The sequence below is a fragment of the Plectropomus leopardus genome, chromosome 5 (genome assembly GCF_008729295.1).
Source record: "Plectropomus leopardus isolate mb chromosome 5, YSFRI_Pleo_2.0, whole genome shotgun sequence".
Lineage (NCBI taxonomy): Eukaryota > Metazoa > Chordata > Actinopteri > Perciformes > Serranidae > Plectropomus > Plectropomus leopardus.
In genome coordinates this window covers 25,797,228-25,818,040 of record NC_056467.1, presented here as the reverse complement: position 1 = coordinate 25,818,040, position 20,813 = coordinate 25,797,228, and the positions used below count along the sequence as shown (strand labels likewise).

The 20,813-nt window shown below is 39.7% G+C and overlaps 2 protein-coding genes across 2 annotated transcripts; one reads left to right on the top strand and one right to left on the bottom strand.

Annotated features, from left to right (window-relative positions):
- The first annotated feature begins 4,561 nt into the window (after positions 1–4,561).
- Positions 4,562–7,781, top strand: hdac12 (histone deacetylase 12). The gene is made up of 9 exons (XM_042487162.1): positions 4,562–4,580; positions 4,659–4,789; positions 4,878–5,021; positions 5,579–5,738; positions 5,820–6,016; positions 6,112–6,262; positions 6,515–6,631; positions 6,717–6,859; positions 6,985–7,781. Exons 2-9 carry the CDS (start codon positions 4,691–4,693, stop codon positions 7,006–7,008), a joined length of 1,035 nt encoding a protein of 344 aa, XP_042343096.1. The 5' UTR covers positions 4,562–4,580; positions 4,659–4,690; the 3' UTR covers positions 7,009–7,781.
- A 494-nt stretch (positions 7,782–8,275) lies between these two features.
- Positions 8,276–17,034, bottom strand: trmt9b (tRNA methyltransferase 9B). The gene is made up of 4 exons (XM_042487165.1): positions 16,866–17,034; positions 11,027–11,226; positions 10,738–10,911; positions 8,276–10,353 (listed from the first exon to the last, which is right to left on the bottom strand). The coding sequence occupies exons 2-4, from the start codon at positions 11,181–11,183 to the stop codon at positions 9,413–9,415; spliced, it is 1,272 nt and encodes a 423-aa protein (XP_042343099.1). The 5' UTR covers positions 11,184–11,226; positions 16,866–17,034; the 3' UTR covers positions 8,276–9,412.
- Positions 17,035–20,813: the final 3,779 nt, after the last annotated feature.

Here is a 20,813-nt window from a genome sequence, read left to right as displayed (position 1 = left end):
TACAGAGCGAAAGTCATCAGCACCACCATTACCAGCCGCAACACTAAAGTGCTGAACACATAAATGCATCGCTGATTTTAGTTCAGTAGTTTTAGTATTATTGCACTGTGGTATTGATATTTTTATTTACGTAAAATATCTTAATACTTTACCCACCACTTAGAATATAAAGAGATTAATTGACAATAAAAATAATTATTAGTTAAAGCCCTACTTGCAGAGGTAAATTTGTTTAATTGTGCAGAAATGTCAGATCTAAGAAATCACTTTGGAGCTTGCCAAATAATTGGGTAAGTGCAATTGGGTAAACTCTTGGCCTTGCCTCTACTCATGAATTCTTGGCTCAATCATTACTATTTTCTGACAGCACATGCAGGCAGCACGTGCTCTCTACCACACAACTGCCACACGACAAGATGCCAAATCTTAGTAAACAGCGGGACATTCCCAAACAATGACTAATGTGAGAGAAGATGTCAGTCCCGCTGATAAGGAGAGGAGATGTAAACACTGACTGAAATGATGGGAAATTATCGACTGCACAATGATTTCATAGCTTGTCTCCCAGCGTGTATGTGATTATAGGAGGGCAGGGATGATGGGAGGTGAATCAGCCTGGCCTTTCATGTGACCGGGGTTATGTCTCGGAGGAACGAGGCAGTGGGCCGTCGCAATCACACGCACACACAGAGCAGCTACAAATGAATTCACTCCAACAACAACCCCTGTCCTCGCCTGCTGCAACACGCTCTGCCACCACTCACGATCAACCAGCGAATTCCTTCCGCTCTGTGAGGTGGCGGGTGAAGATGAGGTGTTTTGTGGGCTCTGTGTTGTGATTGTGATGTTGTGTAATTGAAGGGTATGTTTGAATCCAGTGTCTGATGCACACATCTCACCGCCCACTCCCCTGCTGGGGTCAGACAACAAACGTGTTTGCTTCCAGGAATGTGAAAATACATGCCAAGATGACAGGGCTATTCAGAGATGACAGGGTTATTCATTTGCTTAATCACACATCGCATGCAACAAATCATCAATCCCATCCATGTGTGAATGAAGGATGTACAATGTGTACGCACCAACAAGTTCTTAAAGCCAAGTCTACATGTGGCTGTTTTGGTTGAATAAAGTTAAACTCTACCTTTAGAGCAAGGAAACAACTTGGTGATACCTGAAATAATTCTACTGTAATTTAAACCACAATTCTGAGAGTAAGAAAAACTATATTCAGAGCATTGAGTTAAGTTGGTCTGCTATGATTTTGCCAGATGAGAGACGAGAAAATGAGATCAAAGCTGAGCAGCTGTCATCTTCTTCTTTTGTCTTTGTTTGGAATGAGACGCTTTGAAAGCAGCTGCCCTGAAGCAGAGCGCTGCTGCTCGCTCACAGCTGACTGTCAGCTGTGGTTCCTCCTCCACTGGTGCAAAAGAACCACGCCAGTGTGTTTTTAAGGTTGTAACTCTTACTACAAATCATGTGTACTTCACATCTTGTTGACCATTTTCAAATGGATTCTTTGCCATTTAAGATGTACTGCTGTTCCAGGCAGTCACTGGATTTCATTGATTTCTGAATGGAATGAAAATCTATTGGCAGATTCTAGGCACGCTTGATCTGTGCCATCAATCACTACAACCATTGAGTCTATCTATTTCACTACTGCTTGTCAATATTGTTGCACGGTAATAGAGTTTAACTGTAGACTGATTAGGAGAGTCTGCACGAGAGCTGAAATCAGTCAGTCGATTGGCAGAAAAATACTCAGCAACTATTTGGATAATTTATTAATCATCTCTAGTTCTGACAGCTTACATGTTAACATGAATGTGAATTTAGTTTTCTTGTTCAGTTTCCTTATCTGAACTTATCTCTATCAGGCAAAACAAGCATGTAAGATGTCACCATGGACTCTGGCAAATTGTGATTGGTATTTTGTCCCTATTTTGTGACATTTTATAGACCTGTAGTTGTCAACCAGGGGTCTGAGGACCTCCAGAGGTCACTGAGGGGGTTCCAGGTGGTCCCAAGAAAGGTAAAATAGTTTGTTTTCACTATTAAATTCACTATAAAATAAGTCTCATGTGAGAAATACCCTTTTCCCACCAAAATTAACATGTGTATGCAGGTTTTTTAAACAAGGGGAAAGCTGTTAGATATGTATAGTGTATAGTGTAGTATGTAACGATGTCAGGGACGGGCCGGACACCAGAAGACAGTTTAGTAAACAGTAGAAAGCAGCACGGAGGCCAGTGAAAATGTTACGGTGGTTACCTCTAATTTATTACTCATACTTATTCAGTCTCTCTTTTGAACTCGGTGCTGAATAAATCTTGAACGATCAAGCACTGCTTGGACAGAGACAGACAATATTTTGTATAATCACATCCAACAACAAAGAGACTGAAAGAAGCACATCTGCTCGGGTACTGAATGCTCACTGTGATGAATTATACAAATCAAACGTGTTTTAGAAGTATATTCATAGATTAATATTAACGGAAAAAATGGATGCCTGGAAAAGTACAAAATGTGCATTTCCAAAAAAAAAATCATGGCTTGTAAAATGATGACCTTTGAGGTAAAATAAAGGTGATTTTCAAAAAATGAGCTAAAATGATGAAATGTAGATGAACATTGTAGTTGAAGCAGAAGCAGAATCTATGTTTCAGTGAATTAATCTAACCTCTATCTGATGCAAACAGCAAACACTTTCTTCTGTCAGGATATACTGTCAGGAGTCTTTCATTTGAAAAGAGAGTCCCTTCCACATTTTCCTCTCTGTCTATTTGAAATGCCTGTTAACATGGCTGGAGTCAGTAATTGATTTTACCTCTCTAATCTCCTTCCTCTATTGTGTGGAGGTTTCTCATCTGCACCTGGGGCCAACGCTCTCGACTTTTCTCTTATCTGCCTGTGAGTACACTAGCCCCTCCCAGTGGGGGCTACACTAATCCCTATCCTCCAGACACACACACACACACACACACACACACACACACACACACACAGAGTCTCATGGGAGAACCCCACAGCCGACAGTACGCCAGACAGTGCCTTGAGCTGCCTGCTAGCAATGTAAAACAGAGACAGATGGAGAGGCAAAACCAGACACAAAAGTAGCTAATCACAGGCCATTACAGTTATAAGGAAAATATAGCGCTGCAAAGCTAAAGAAACACATTTTTCATCCATAAAAGGACCAGTGTGTGAAATTTCATGTCTTGAAGATTTTTTGGGCATTATAAAATACAAGTGAATTATTTGCATCACATCACTCACCCTTCTGCAGCATCCTCTGTCACTTTAAACTACAACACATGAGAGTGAAGAATCTCTCAGGCTGTGAGTGTGACATGATTTCAGTGTGACACCATCAATGATCCTCTGCCACCGTGATGGAGCACCTTGTGGGGACAGCAGGAGGGGACAGCAGCTGTGAAGGCTGCAGAGGAGGAGTGGATGAAGATGGTCAGGGTACAGACAAGCATCGAAGAGGAAATCTGACCAATATAGAGAAAACAGCAACTCTTGTATGATGTAAATACACTAAAGAGAATGAGCAATTAGGGTTAAAAGCTGAAATCTTAAAATGTAAGGAGAGCTTGGATCATTTGATGTATCAAGGGGAAAAAACTGAGTACACAATGGAAATCATAAATCTATCTCATTTGCATCGGGTCTCCTCCCATCAAAGAATTAAAAAAAAAGCAGCAGCCTTTGCAGAATAGGATAACATAGACTCCTGCCAAATTCACTGCCATTTTTCTATGCTTATTTCCAACTGTTTCATATGTTTCAATAAGAGATATTTTGGAACCGAAAACACAGATAGATGTAAGGTGAAATGCTTTGGTGGGCCGTGAATAAAACAGAACATTAAATGAAATCTGACATGCTAAAGATATTATCACTAAGCCTATATTTGATGAAGTAACTCCAGCACTGAGCAAAGTTTAGATGTTTTAAATATTCCAAGATGATGACATTGAAAATTGCAGTGATAATTATCCCTGCAGTACTTTTCAAAGTATTAATACATTTTACTGTGAGTCTGTTGGTAGTAATTTACAGTATTACAATAACAAACTGTCATCTTTGGCAAAAACCTGCTGTATGTCACAGCAGACATTCTGACATGTCATAGCAGAAAAAGCACAGGTGTATTGGATTTATGTTAATGATAACTGCATTCCACTTAAAGGCCCTTGTATTATCCATGTTGACTCACTGGAATAGTTTACTGGGATACTTAAGCCATCGTTAGTGTCACCAGTTTCACCTGTGCTCTGTCTTCTATGATAAGGCTAAATGTTTGCTTTGTAAAAGGTCTACTGTATCAGGAGAAATCTAATGCATTCATGGGGAGATATGCGTGTGTGAATGGGGGGGGGGGGGGGGGGGGGGGGGGGGGGGGACTGAGGGGGGGGGGGGGGGGGGGGCTGATGAAGCTGCAGATGTGCAGTATTCACTTCACATCAGTAGATGGTGATGATGAACTGTGTATGAGTCACACTGTGTTTTTACTCCGTCACAGCAGATGGCAGTACTACAAAGAGGACAAACACAGTGACACATCCGTAAGCAGACACGACACCTTCAGCACTGGTTTCATAACAAACTGCAAAACAACATAACGTTTCTCTGTGTTATGACAGTGAGTCATTAGGGAGTAACGCCAGTCAGAGTGATGACCTGCATCAAACTATTTTCTCGAAGACCTCGAATAAAAGCGGGACTTGTGGTCGGTGCAGCACTCACCTCCTGCAGATGTTTCCATGCTGAACTAGTAAGGAGTTCATACAGTAAAGTATATTTAAAAAACACAACGCACTCCATTCAGACTGCCCTCACGGTGAACCTGTCCACCTTCGCAGGTAAGACAGGAATCCAGCGGACTTCCCATAATTCATCACAGCAAGTATGTGTGCGACCTCCCACCCAATCACAGGTTTCCAATGGGCAAGTTTCCCCGCGTTTTACACTTTCTAATCAAGGATCAAGTCATCACGGAGAAACAGGTGAGCCGTTCATTTATATTTTCAGCGGAAAAAAATGCAGTTGTGATGAAAAGGATCATTTTCTACTGCTAAATACAACCGATTAGTCAACTGAGAGAAGCTTGACATTTTGGTAATAAGATCTGGCATTTCTCTTGTTATACATTGTTATATCCCTTATATCTTGATTTTGGGCTGTTAGTCACACAAAACATTCAAAGACGTTACTTTTTTATGTAATTTTAGCAGCAATGGACACTAAGAAAAAATGTTTATTTTTTCCCCGTTTTTATTTTATTTTATTTATTTATTTATTTTAATTTAACCTTTATTTAACCAGAGATGGTCCCATTTAGATTCAGAATCTCTTTTTCAAGGGAGTCCTGGCCAAGACAGCAACATAAAGAATTACACATAAAAGAATAAGTAGACTAAAGAAACAACAGTGGAAGTTGAAAAGAAACAGCATAATAATTTGCACACAAGCAACAGGCGACAAACTTAAAATAGCCAGTTATAAAGAAAGATGTACCAATGTTCCAGTCTACAGTTAAAGTGCATTTCTTTCTTCACAGTAGGTGTGGGTCCCTGAAATTGCCTCCAAAGATTTACTCAGCTGTGTGCACACAGAGGAATACTTAAACAACTTCATGAATGGCAAAATAAATGAGCAAGAACAAAGAAAGACAGGTTTCCCCTGGAGTGACGGCATAGTGAGACGCTGTCGATATGAAACAGGTGGGAAGAACATCTGAAGTGTGGTGGTGATCGAACAGCTGGAAATATCACACTACATGACAGCCTCTCTGTTGTTGACAGGTGGGACTGTTCTGGCTGCTGAAGTAGCTCTGCAGAGGGGTCTGGCCTGCAGCACGGCAGGAGGAACACATCATGCTTTTCCGAGCTATGGCTCAGGGTTTTGTCTCCTTAATGACTTAGCAGTTGCAGCCAAATACCTGATGGGCATGTCTTCCCTCAAAAGGAAGGTTCTGATAGTGGATTTAGATGTGCATCAGGTAGCATTAACTTGTCTCTGCTACTTTTAATGTTCTGGCATCTGTCTTTGTTTACATTTGATGAGCTAAAACTCTTAATCTTTTGCGTCCAACAGGGTGATGGCACTGCTTTTATTTTTAAAGAGGAGCCGTGTGTGTTTACATTCTCAGTGCATTGTGGGAAAAACTTCCCCCTCCGTAAACAACAGAGTGACCTAGATGTGAGCATGGAAGATGGGCTGGAGGACAAGGAGTACCTCTCCACAGGCACGATAACACAGGCTGTAATAAATATATGTGTTCAAAGTTTAGATCAGTAAGTGTTGCTGTCAAGACACAACATTTTAGTTTGAGTACTGAAGTCTCCAAATGTGTCAAAGTTTTAGAGATTGATTTACATTTTCTCTCTGCTGGCTTGAAATGAACAAGCTAAACATTTTTACAGAAATCTTTCATAATAAGTGGCAGTAATCTGAGTGTTTGTTTCCATGAAACTTACCTGATGATTTTGGTCAACAGTGGAGGCACACCTCCCCTGGCTGCTGGAGACATTTCGTCCAGACTTGGTTCTGTACGACGCAGGTGTCGACCCTCACTGGGAGGATGAACTCGGGAGGCTCCGTCTCACTGACCAAGGTTAATGTTAACTTCGACACCCAAGTCTCTCCATCTACATTTAAATTCTAGACACTGTTGAATGAGAGATGTGAGTATCTCCTAGGGCTGTATCAGAGAGATGTGTACGTGATGAAGACTGTGGTGAGCAGAGGCATTCCCGTAGCTGCTGTTATCGGAGGAGGATACTCGAGAGACATCGACAAACTGGCCATCAGACACTCAATCGTCCACAGAGCAGCGACTCAGGTACAGGACACATAACTGCTAAACAAACCATGTTTTAGGACCCCTTTCAATACAGAATTATTTACTTTAACAGTGTATACAATGACTAATGTATGGATATTGCATTCATGTTCTTCATATTTCAGGTTTGGAGGGAGTGTCGGATGTAAAACCATCATGCCCGAAATCAAGGACCCTCAAAGTATACCTGCTACTTGAGCTTTAGGAGCCAATGCCAATATTAAAGGAATACCCCCTCCCCCACCCCCCACCCCTAAATGACCACATGTATCAATGACTCCCCTCGTGTCACGTTTAATTCATGATTTTCTCACATGCCTCCAGTGACGAAGAATCCAAAACAGAGAAAATACTTAATGAATGCGGGCCACATTTAACAATGGCAAACCTACATGTCAAAACAACAATTTCTCACGCAACTCATGTAGTCTAACATAAGTCTCATTTATCCAGTCGTGTGCTGAATACATCCAAAACACAATTTTTTGTAAAAAGCTTAATATTTAAAACTTAACTGAAAGTGAAACATATCTACACTGTACACTATTCTGTATAAAACCAGATTCCACTGACAAAAGCTGTAATTTTACCTCGCTGAACACAGAAGCTGCTGGTCTGCCATGGACTAGATCAGTTAGTTTTTGACTTTTTATGTTTAGAGGGGTTAGCTTTGATTCACCAAAGTCACATATTAACACAAGCAATCTACCAATCAAGGCAGTGGTAGACGAGCAGCTCTCATGTTTGACAAGGTCAAATGTCTTTATCTTTGGAGTCTGGCTTTGAAGGGAGCATAGATAAGGTTCACTTTATGTTCAGCTCCCCATTGTTAAAGGCTGTCTGTTTGGTAAGTACTGTTACCGCCACCGTTGAATAAATGAGACTTGGATTGTTCTGCATGAGTTGTGTGAGAGTTTGAAAATAGATGTTTTGATATAGTTTTGCTGTTGTGAATTACTTAAATTAATATTTGGATTCTTTGTTCACCAGAGACACACTGAAAAAAAGGGGGGGTGAAGTTTTCCTTCTCTACTTGGTAACAAAATAATCTGGTTATGCTGTATCAACTAATCATTAATTATACTGCATTATCTAATGAAAGAATTATGAAAAAGATATTAGAAACAATGGATTCAACCATCTGCTATGATTTTTTTTACAATAGTTTCAGCTCCTGGAGAAATTGTTTATGACAACTGTTTACCTCACCAAGATACTATATGAGTACCTCTATAGTTGTGACTTATCTGTGTAACTATTAAATATTTCGTTATTCAACAATACGTTTTGTGGTTGTCACTAACAAGATCAAATTATTACCCTCATGACAGTAAATGCTCTAACACGTCTCATGAACAAAAATATTTAATAAGGTAAAACAAATTCAAACTCAACAAGTATTTACATCAGGTCACATAAGACATTAAGGTACCAGCGTCACTTGAGAACAAACACAGTTGGTCCACACATACTGTACTGATAAGGATACGCACCCTCCTTGGCACAAAGGGTATATTAGCAAGTTTGTCATTCACTGACATCAAGCAGCGACATAATTGTGTTACAGTGCAATGTTTATTCACAGTATATGAGGCAGTTGATTTGCTGAAACCTACCAGTGGTACAGTTCAGTTTGTTACTTCAACACAAGACAGTAAACAACGATTACAAACATCAAGCACACGCACACTGGCAACACATTCTCTGAAACACTTGGAGAACAAAATGCAACGAGCAAATGCACAAATGTTCTGGAAGATATTCTGCACGACTTTGAGCTCTTCTTACGATAGTGTTATGATAGATTACACAAGAACAGTTCACAGAAAGTCTTACTAAGAAGTCCACTGCAGAAACTTGCTGCAATTTTGTCTCATATTCAGAGTTAAGGATTATTGTAAAACAGGCAGACACAAAGAATTTTCCACAGAAGTCAATGCATTAAAACATTTCAGAGTTTACCGCAGTCTCACACATTTCTCTTTGGCTAACAGAAAAGTCCAAAGGGAGAAACAGTGCATTTCCTAACATCTCTCGCAGAAATGCTCTTTTAAAAGAGTTAAAATCGTTAGCAGCATTGGAGCTCCCCGTGGTTTAATTATAAAAACTAATTCTTGGCACTAAAATAGAACACACACACACACACACACACAATATCTGGACACTGCTTGTTGGTTTCATTTACTGATAAAGAATAAATACTTAAAAAATGTGGAATAATATACAGTATTAGCCATTGTTAAACACCATCCTCTGTGCATCCTCCACTGCTGCTGCAAAACCATTACAACGTAACATCTAAAACAACAGTTAGTGCTAAACGTGGATAGATCTGTCACACAGCTGGTTCCAGAATCTAATAAATTAATAATAAATAACGTTTTTCTAACTATTAGGTACAGCTGTGCAGCAGTGAAGTAGTTCAGTGTTCCTTTTACACTGGCTACATCTGTATATTTCTTCACTTTTCAGTCACAAGAATGTAATCGTCAAATGTGTGATTCAGTGCTAAAACTTGAGGCAGATTTGATGCAATATAAAATCAAGTTAAAATCATATTTTCCACAACTTAACTTTCTCTGCCACCACACACCAATTAGCGTGATCAAAGTAAGTTTGTTTAACATGAAGCTCCTCCACATGATTCTCTATCAGCTCTGCCAGTTCTCCCTCCCTGAAGACGTGATAGTACCTCAGGCAGGAGCCCTCCACCTGCCCCTCACTCCCCTGAGGACTCCTTGTGCTTTCCTGCTGCTCTTTTCCCTGCAGCGCTTCTTCACTTTCATCTCCGCACTGCTTTAGGTGCTCCTTCTGGAAAGGGACCAGATCTGGCAGAGCTAGAGAGCCACACTCCTGCGCTAAAGATACTGAGACGCTCTGGTTTTCTGTGCCGTTGTTGTTGCCTCCAGGATTATTTTGTCCCTTGTGCAGGTCTGTGACTGAGTCAAAGACGTCCTCCTCTGATCCAATCACAGAAGGCGGAGAAAAGAAGCTTGAAACCTGTTTAATGAGGCCTCGTCCTCTCCCGCACTGGCTGACCTTGTTCCCTCCGTTCTCCCCTGTGGGCGAAGATAAAATGCTCAGGTCTCTGGAGGACGACCGGGAGATGGCTAAGCTTCCAAAGTCGAACACAGAATCCAGAGACCTGGAGAAGAACCACAGTCTCTGTGTGCTCTGCTGTGGCGTGGCACAGGTCAGATCTTCCTCATCTGCCACGGACGATGTGCTTCTAACCTTCCTGTGCTTGTCAGCGTTGTCTATGGCTTCGCTCACACTCTGAGCTGTGGCTCTCCGTCTGGGTTTGGCGTGCTCCCTGTTGGAGGGCGAGTGAGGGTTGGGGTTCCAGGGAACAAATATGTCCTGTTTCTCAAATTTACGACGTTTCTGTTCCATGGCCCACACATAGATCATGATGCGTCCGCCCACTTGCAGGGTGCGAGCCATCTCCTTTATTGCTCGAATACGACGTTCTTTGGTGGACAAATGATGGATGACTAGGACAAAAACATTAATTTGTCAAAACTAAGTAGAATGATAAATAGGCATTTATTTAATCACGACGTGAAGTCGCATTCAGCTCATTATGTGCAATGTGTACAGCACACAACACAAATGAACAGTGTGGTTGTGTGCTGTCATCTTTGCTCCTGATGACACTGTTTTGTTGGAAGACACATAAATTATTCCACACGGTTTGCTAGGCAACACAAGCTCTTGGTAAACTGATGTTTATCATTATTATGAGTTCACTTAATTTGACGCAAGTGGCAGCTACAGCGGTTGGACGTCATGCAAATGAGGGGAGCGATTTGTGACTGAGTGGGAGGAACCGACAACATCCAAATGTCCCTTTTTCGCGGTGTGTGTTTTTCCATTACCTGCAATAGAGAGCACAGCGTCGAAGCAGCCGTCTCTGTAAGGCAAATGCAACCCGTCGCACATCTGGACCTCGTGTCCTTGGCTCCAGGCAAAGTCCACCAGGGGGCGACAGACATCGCACCCCAGCTTGAACACCTCCTTGTTGATGTGGAGGTACTTGCCATTGCCACAACCTGCCAAGGACAAGACAGTCAGCTACAGCTCTCCAAAAATAAGCAAGAACAATGCATTAATAATTTAAGCATCTAGGATTGCAAAGATTACATCACTGCTGGAGGTGACACCCACCGATGTCAGCCACGATGCTCCCCGGCTGCAGGTCCAGCAGGAACTGTCGAACCTTTGGCCAGGCTTTGTAGCGACTGTCGTTGAAATATGGAGCAATTTTGTCATAGACACTGTGCACATGGTCTCTCTCGAGCTGACTGGCAGCCTCCTCCATCATGTCCGTCCAGGCTGCCTCATGCAGCGGCCTCACAGTATCATGCCTGCGGGGACAAATGATAAATCCATCAACTATTTTATTAGGGAAATAAAAAAACAGCAATGTGGACCCCCTGGAGGGAACAGCGCAGCAGTGGTCTTCTCTACAAGCTTGTTATGGTCCCTAAAAAGGTTGGCTGGAAACCTTAATCAGCAGACACACTCAAACATCTGTCAGGCAGCAGGGGCAATTTGACACCCAATCATCCGCTTTGTGCTTGAAGTACCCACTACGGTCATGATCAGTCACCCCTCTCACATCCAACATGCAGTCCTCCAGAAGGACAGACTCATGTTCAGCACCATGAATAAAAGTAATTAGGTTTAATTTGTCATCGATCCTCGGTAACAGAAAAAAGAAGATGGAGCAGGGATCATAAATTAGCTAACAAGGTAACAGGAAAGAGGTTGTCCCCATCTTTCAGAGCACTCCGCAGGTCAATTTCCACAGCAGTTGTGTCAAATTGTTTTCACAGTCACACAGAAGCAAAAGGTCACACATAAATCATTTATGCTGGGAACGATCTGCAAAACAAACAACATCAATAATATTGAGTCAAAGTTCATTTTACAAAGATTTTCATTTGTCACGTTTTAACCTCTGTAAGAGGATTTTATTTATTAGAATATTTAATTTATTCAGTGTCACAATGAAACATTTTCAGCTTCTGCTCACATTTTAGGAATCACTTTCACCTGTGCTGATCCTCATTGATTTTGAGGAGGACTTTCAATTTCACTGGAAATTCAAACTAATATATATATTTATGTGGAAAGATTTTCAGTATGACTACATTATTTCTTCTTCTGACAGCACTGCATCACTGAGTCTCCCTTTACCGTGATAACAGCTTTAGTTGAGGTTGTTTCATCAAATGAGAAAGATCTGTTCTTTTCCTTTGATAAATGATTTCACATAAAAAACAGGATTCCTGAGAAATGACATTCTCACAATTTGTTAGAAAAAAAATATAGTCAAGCCAAAAACAGAGAAGTGAGGTGATACGGTTTGAAAGTCATCTGTGACATCTGTTTATTAAAAAGTTAATAGCTCATCATATGAATGAGGATTTTGCTGTTTAACTCTAAGAGATGCGTCACAGAATTTCAGAACTGATTGCAAATGAGGGGCAATTGTGTTTGGGGCAATTATGTTTGTGTTATGTCTGGTTTTTAAAGCTCCCACTGCAGTCATCTCAGGTTATTAGGATGCGGCCCACAGCTCCTGCAGTGCTGCTGCGGCTCCCTCAAGCACTACATGTACAAAGAGTCTTTTCAACATTAATATCCAAAAGGATGACATCGTTGTTTTCAGCAGATAGATATCTCAACACGCAGAGTTGTCATCCGACCTGTGTGGTTATCTTTCACAGCTAATTATCATTGGGTTTCATTAATGTTATGCAAAGCTAACCTAAACAACTAACAAGCATAGCATGTTGACCACAAAAAGATTTTGAAAACTGATGTGTCATATTGCATGTTTGCAAAGCTGAATAATTTCATCAACTGTAGTGATTGCATTAGGATTGTCAGAGCTGTCTTTTTCTCAGAAACATCATCACATGCTTTGTTGCAATATGGCATCAGTTGGTTTCGAAAGGGCAGAGTACATATAAATATACAGCTTGTTAACAAAATATTCAGTTATCACATTGACATTTGACTCTTCAAACCTTTGCAAGAAAAGACTTAAAGGACCAGTGTGTAGGACACAGAAATGGCATGGAATATTCCATGGAATGTTACCTTCAAATGAGCTGTTTAAATCTACATGAGGGGCAGGACCTGGTCCACAAAGTCAATCATGTTGACTAGGTCTGGTAGAGACCTCTGTAGATGATTCAGCTCCTGGTAAAAACCCCCTGAACATCTGGATCTAAGACAATACCGGTGAGCACACATTAGCAGGTTCTGGGCTAGCAGCCCGTCTCCAACATGCCAAAAAGTAAACAAAAACACAGATCTTTCACGCAAAGCTGCTTTATTCTGTGTGTTTACTGGTTGAAATCGCTGTGTCCGTTTGTTTTAGAGAGGAAGAGACCTCTGCGGATAATTTGGTTCCAGGTTAAAACCTCCTGAACAATGAACACTGAAGGAATCCTAACCTGGAGAAGTTTCAGCTGGTTGCAATCTGCAAACCTCACCGCTAGATGCCACTAAGTCGCCATAAATCTTACACAGTGTTCCTTTAAGTCATTGTGAAGAAAACACTATTTTAAATTTGGTAATAGCAAACAAAGCTTACTTTCCAAAAAGTGAATAAAGCCATAAGAGACGTAAGCTATCTGTCTTGGTCTGCGTTCAACATCTGATTTGTGCAAACACAAAATCAAGCAACAAATCATCACTAAATCAGAGAGCAAGATCAGTGCACAATGCAGGTATGTTTGCTGATTTGAAATCATCTTGAGCAACGTGGCACGGATTTTTTGCTCCATGTGACATGTTGGAGTATTTCCCATTTTGAATCACATGTGATGGATCAAAGCTGTCACTGCCAGCTCATACCAGCATGCAGCATGTATCACTGCCATCATACAGCTGCCATATGTTGAAAAATCAATAAGTGCTGAAAATATGATCCAACTCTGACAAATATAGCAGCAGATACTTGGGAAAAAATGAATAACTGGCTTCATTAATCAGGCTTCATCCACAGTGTGAAAATCTGCTTATGAGGGTTTTTTGTGTTCTATTAAGTCAAACCAAATTTAGACATGAATAGTCCTTCTACTCCAGCATCTACATTTTAGCCAACATCCATATAACTTCTCTATTTTAAGTTTGCTCGTAAAATAATTCACAAAAACAAATCCAAAACAGATGTAACCTAATGAAGCATGTAATGCCATAGTGCACTTTGCTGATGAGGTTAGCCAGCAGGAAAGCTATCAGTCATTTCCCCTCCACCTCTCTTAAAAGACATTAGACTGATATGTCCTTGAATGTAGCATTGTCTGCTACCTGTCGTGTGCACGGCCATACACAATGAATATTACTGAGAACATTAACGGATAGCAGGATACTATTAACAAAGGCCAGTCTCTGCTGCATGAAATACAAATATTCCTCTCCATAAACTGATTGTCAGAGCCTCTCTGTGCATTACAGGCTCGTCTGTGTGTCTCGTCCATTGGTAAATATAGTGTATGCAGCAGCATCCCCTTCTTCCTTCACTCAGACCTATTTCTAGACCACCATCATCTGCATCATCCCAGCCAAGTGGAAGAAAAACAGCCCTTATGTAACGATGTAATCTGGCCTCCCTCTCTGTTGTTGGTGCTCAATTTTGCCTGAGTTTCCCCGTCTGCTCAGTAAACTGTGACAGTCCTCGGATGACATTATGTAACTGGCAGCTGGGGAGGCTCACAGGCGAGTGCTGCCTCTGACTGACAATGGGAACTTAAATTAAATCAGAGGCTGCGTCTGGCACACAGATTTGTCTGATGTATGGGACATTTACTGGATTGTTTTTGTATTTAGCTTCTCCGTAAATCTCTAAATAACAAAATAAATTGTAAAAAAAGGACATTTAAGCCACAAAAAACTGCATTTATCTTACAACATGAGCAGCAGATTGCCTTTAACCTAGTAGAACCCCCCCCCTCCAACTTCTTCAGGTCTCCGCTCAGAAATTCTCTGTATTCAAATAAATATTATATCTCAGCAACCACAAGGCTCAAGATTAAAGACTAAACATGACAAATTAACTACTATGTATGTTACTGGAGCAGATTTAAATTAAGGAAGAAGCCAGATTAAATTTTTTTTTTTTTTGTCCTTGCATGAAAAAACATTACAGTTTTAGAGTGAATATATCTTTGAAATAATGAATAATTTGCCCAAAAGCTCTAAGAAACCATAAAACAAAATCTGAGCAGAGATGAGTGCTTATAAAAATGAAGCAGGACACAATGGGAGAGCATTAATTGAAAAATTCTTAGGTGAAATATTGAAATTAGCATTTTTATTAGTCCACCCTATTAAACCCATTAAAAACAACAGTTTTTCCCTAATTGCCCTGCCAGCAGGAGCTGTAGGTTATAAGTAGATTCACAATTCTGCACATATCTAACTTTAAACAAATGTTCCTGAAAAGCAAAGCCCTCAGGTCAAACCTCAACAGGTCTTTATTGATTAGTGGTGTTATTATGAGGAGACAGGGCTGCACAGTCACTCTGCCAGCTGCCACTAACCGCTGCATGAAGACAAGGAACCACAGAAAACAGGTTTACCCATCGAGTGTGCCAGCAGTTAATCAACATGTGGTGAGAGCTGAGCTGCTAAACTTAGCCTCCCCTCACTGCTGCAGGCACCTCTTGTTCTCGTGCTGCAGTCTATGGGACATCATGTAACCAGTGGGCTTTATTTAAATATGTAAACAATAACATTTTAATGTATTCATGGGATATAGGTAGGAGCATGATCATTGCACAGTTAACCCTTTGATACCTGTGCAAAAACACTCAAAGATGGTGACGAGCAACTTAAGAAATGGTGAAAAAAAAAAAAAAAAGCAAAACATTTTTAAAAAGTTACAAGAAAAATTACCTGAAAATAAGGTGAAATAAACAATAAATAAATGCATTACGATAAATAAATAAATAAATAAATAAATACGAACAAAAATAATAAAATTACCTGATGAAAGTTTTTTTATTTATGTAACCTAATTTTGAATATATAATTATGATAAATATAAATATGATTTCCTGGTCATTTTTTTTTAAAAAATATCTAATAATTTTCTCTATAGCACATAATGTAATGTGTGGGTTTTATTTAAATATGCAAACAATAATGACTTTATTGATAAGCTACAGATATGGAGCACAATCATTGGACAGTTAACTCTTTGATACCTGAGCCAATAAGCCTGATTTCTTTCAAAAAATTGGAAAGGGGCAACAAGCAACATAACAAGAAATGGCCCAAATAATACCCATATTTTTTTTTTTTTTTAATTGACAGGAACATTAACTGAAAATAAGAAGAAAAGTGTTTTTTTTATGTGGAAAAAAGTGTTAAAAATGATATATATTTTTCTTTGTTCTGTAATAATAATTTTAGATATATAATTAAGAGAACTATGAATATACTTTTCTGGATATTTTCCCCATTTTTTATTATATCTAATACTCCCCCTACCATTCATTTATTTATCACCTTTCACTACTTTTTTTTAAACAGTTTGCGGTTCATTTGTTGCAGAGTTGCTAATCTTGTTTTTGTTTCTTTCTCCTCCTTGTTTTAGACAGAAGTCATACCAATTTTCTCAGGTTTCAGAGGTTTAAATGCTAATGAAAGGCTTGTGAATATGCTGCACAAGAAAACTGATGAGGATCCAGCTGTTAGAAGGTTAAAATGCAACTTTGTTGATTTAGAATCGTTTCTATTTTTATGTATTTTGTGCGCTTTTCAAAGTACAGTATCCATTCGAAATGTCCTGCAAATGGGGTCCTACTTCACGTCCCATCAAAGTTTCCTACATGGATGGATTCAAATTCAAATACATCCAACGTCGGATTTTTGGCATTTAAACAACAACATCTCATTGCCACGCTGCAATAACTGCCACGATCATGTCAATATTCGCACATCCTCTCCTGCACCCTTTTGATACTAATGCAAAGCTTCTTACCGTACAACGTGTAAACCGCCGTGCAATTCTCCGCCTCTCTGCTCAGATCGCTGGAGGTAAACTTCCCTCTATGATCTAAGGCATCGATCTGCAATCAGGATCAGAGGCTGCACGCGCTCCGCACGGTGCCATCGAGCACTTTATCAACGACATCGCGAGGACGGAAAACGTCAAGTACCTGCCGTGCTTGTGTGTATGACCGCCAGCGGTGGACTGTCCACCGTACGGTATCAAATCCATAGCGTGTTGAGCTTCACACCTGTCAAGGTAATGAGGAGTTACAACAAGACTTCCGGTGAGGTATTTCAAAATGAAAGTCTCCATGAAGAAAGCGTGAAATTGTTGCCCAGAAAAATAAGCTTTGTGTTCACCCAGCACTTTTGAGGTATACCCAATAACACAAGAGTTTTCTTCTGTGTGAAAGTACAATAAATAAATACTCTTTAAAAAAAGTATTAAATTGGGCAGCGCACCTGGTAGAGTGGGTGTCCCAGAGGCTGTGTCCTCACTGCAAAGCCCCCCCCCCCTTTAATATTTATTAGATTGTTAGGAAAGGTTTCAGTAATTTGATCTGTTTGATACAAATGTTCCTAAAATTATAATCACATTTGAAACAGAGATTACAATAGCAGAATATACATGTAAAGCCAGATAGTTTTCAGTGTGAATATGTCATGACCTACTCATGCACTCCACTTTAATGCATTTTTTCTTGTTCTTTGCTGCCTTATGGTTGATTGATTTTAAACTTTGTTCTCCCTCTCTTTAGCTGAGTGGATGCAGGTGACTATTTGGTGTAACAAAAACTAGCATGGTGAAATTAGAAAAAAAAATACTGGTGGGTATAATGTCATCATTTCAGTAAGGCAGTAATATAGCTGTTCATTCACCCAGTAGCCTATTTACTCCATATTTATGTATTTGCATAACACACCTTTCTTATACAGCTGCTCTCTACATGTCATTTTTCTTGTCAAATTTTACCCTTTTATTTTGAATAGCAACGGACTCACTGTCCTGTCTTATTGTGGTGGACTTGACTCAGCTGATTGGTCGCTGGTGTGTAAAAAGATGACACGCTGTGCGGTTGCAGAACACGATTGTCATTGGCTGTCAGAGTCACGTGACCACCACAATAAACAACGTGCACTGAGGCACTAACAGACAACACCTCCTTCCTGGATATGGACTTTTACAGGAAACATTTTAAAAAGGCTAATGTGTGTTACTCTAGTTTTCAGCCTAAACCCATAATTATTCACACTTTGCTAATAGTAATCTGAAAGATGTAAATTATTTGTATAGCGTAGATCAGCATTACTCACCGTACAACCAGCCAAATCTGGCCTCTTATAGGGTGCTGGGTGGCCCCCCGACCATTTTCTCATTCACAATGAAAAGAGAGTAATTCACACTATGTACTTAAAGTATACAGAGAGCATAAAACAACAAAATAGAACTTGTTTATTTAAAAAAAATGCCAGTGGAGGATCCCCCGCACCCCCGATAGAGGTGCTATAGCCCCCAATGTCCTAAAATCCTACAAATGTGCTAAATTCCTAGTAATGTACTAAAATCTTAGAAATGTCCCAAAATTCCTAAAATCTTAGAAACATCCTAAATTTTTTATAACTGTCCCAAAATCCGAGAAACATCCTAAAATCTGAGTAATGTCTTAAAACCCTAGAAATGTCCAAAAATCCTAGAAATGTGCTAAAATCCTAAAACTCTCCCAACACCTAAGAAATATCCTAAAATCTATTATTGTCCAAACATCTGAGAAACATCCTAAAATCTCACTAATGTCCTAAAATCCTAGGAACATCCTAAAATCCTGGAAATGTGCTAAATTCCTATAACTGTCCCAAAATCTGAGAAACATCCTAAAATCTGAGTAATGTCATAAAACCCTAAAAATGCCCCAAAATCCTAGAAGTGTCCTAAAATTCTAAAAATGTCTTAACACCTAAGAAATGTCCTAAAATCTATAGATCTAACTGTCCTAAAATCCTAGAGATGTGCTAAAATTCTAGAAATGTCCCACAACCCCATATAATAAAATCCTAGAATGGTCTAAATTCTAGAACCATCTTAAAATCTGAGAAATATCTACAAATTATAGAGACATGTATGGGGCTGATGCGACAGACCCCTGGCCTCCTGACATTTTGCAAATGTGGCCCCCAAGCAAAGCAAATTGAACATCCCTGGGCTGTATGGTGGCAAGTAGCCCTACACTACTCATTAGAGCTGTTTTTTGGGTTGTTGTTTTTTTCACAAACTAAATAATGCATTGTTAGGCCTATAGTGAGCAACAGTGCTCATCAGGGTTTCCTTAGTGATATAGTAATGCAACAGCCACAACACCTTAGCACACATTAGCCTGTCGAATCCAGTTTTTGTTGTCCTCTGCCTCTCATGTTGGTGTAAGCTCTGATTCCATCTGCCCTTTCAGTCTCTGAGATGGTTAATGGCAGTGACTTTATTGTGGCTCATCACTGCCATTCAGGGAGCACAAAGCACTCATCCCATCGCTCTCAAATCATCAGCATTCTGAGCACACGTGCTCTTTTTCTGCTGCTGGCTGCCTCGCACTATAATTACACACCTTGACACCTGGGAAGAGCTCTGTACAAACAAATTCTTTACATTGTGGCCAATGAAAAGGGTGAGATGTTGTTAACACAGTCGCCTCCAGGTGAGGTTTAAAGGGTTCATAAACAACAGTGACTGTGCAAACCTCCACCTCCACAGAGCTGCTATTACTGTCACTTTCTGTTCCATCACTGTTTTCTACCATGAATTCGTACAGCCGTCTGGCTCCATTCTTCATAATGTCTGTCTTTCAAGGATTCTTAACAGTGCGAAGAGTGCTTTATGTACAGCTGAAAATGTTCCTCAGAGGCAGAAATAATCTCACAGGTTGAGGAAAATCTAAAAACCAAAAATCTCTCTGGCTAAGGAAACTAAAGCACAGTTAAAAATGCCAGCCGTAAGAGAGGAGGTAGCTAATAGCAAAAAAAAAAAAAAAACAAAACCAAACAAAAAATGTGTATTTATTCACTGTAGTCACACAAACAAACCAAAATGTTGGTACATTAAAAAAAAACAAAACATATTAACCCTTTGAAACAGGGATCAACATCACTTCTGTTGTGCTGTTGTCAGACGCCTCTCACAAGTATTTCAAACTTTGGTCCCTGACATAATTAGTGCAATGTATTTACAAAACATGGGGGAAAAAAGCAATGAGCAACTTGGCAGGAAATGTCATGCAAATTAAAAAAAAAAAAAAGCAAATTTAGAAAATGATCAACAATAAACAAGGAAAATGTACATTTATAATCAACATAAGTATATATTGAAAATTAAGGTACATAATTATTATTAATTTTTTCCCCTTAAGACACTTCTTTGTTTATTTGTGTTTTCACTTTCCCTTTTTTGTTGATTTTTATTTATTTATTGTTATTTTCAGCTAATACTCTTGTATTTTTCACTGATTTCTTGCTAATTTTTGGGTCATATTTTCTGAAGTTGCTCATTGCCTCCTTCCCACGTTTCTTGAAGAAATCAAGCCAATTTGCTGAAGTTTCATAAAGTGAACGCACTTTAGGTAAGCTAAAGCAACACTTTAAAGTTGCCGTGGGGCATATGAAATACAGATAGTAGTCATATGTGCAGCAAAACAGGCATTACAAAATACATAAAGACACACAATCCCAAATCACACCCTGTCATCATGGACGTTAAGGGTCAGTGCTTTTTCAGGAAAGTATAGAAGGCGGGACAAAGGATGATCGATAACACTTAGTGCTGCATTTAGACAGGTAAAGTACAGGGTTTAGATTTTCAGATCTACATTTCCGTGTGAATATTTCTGTTAAGTATTCAGTGATTGGGGGCAGTTATTTTTGTGTCATCAGTGCAGGAAGTATGGGCATGTCA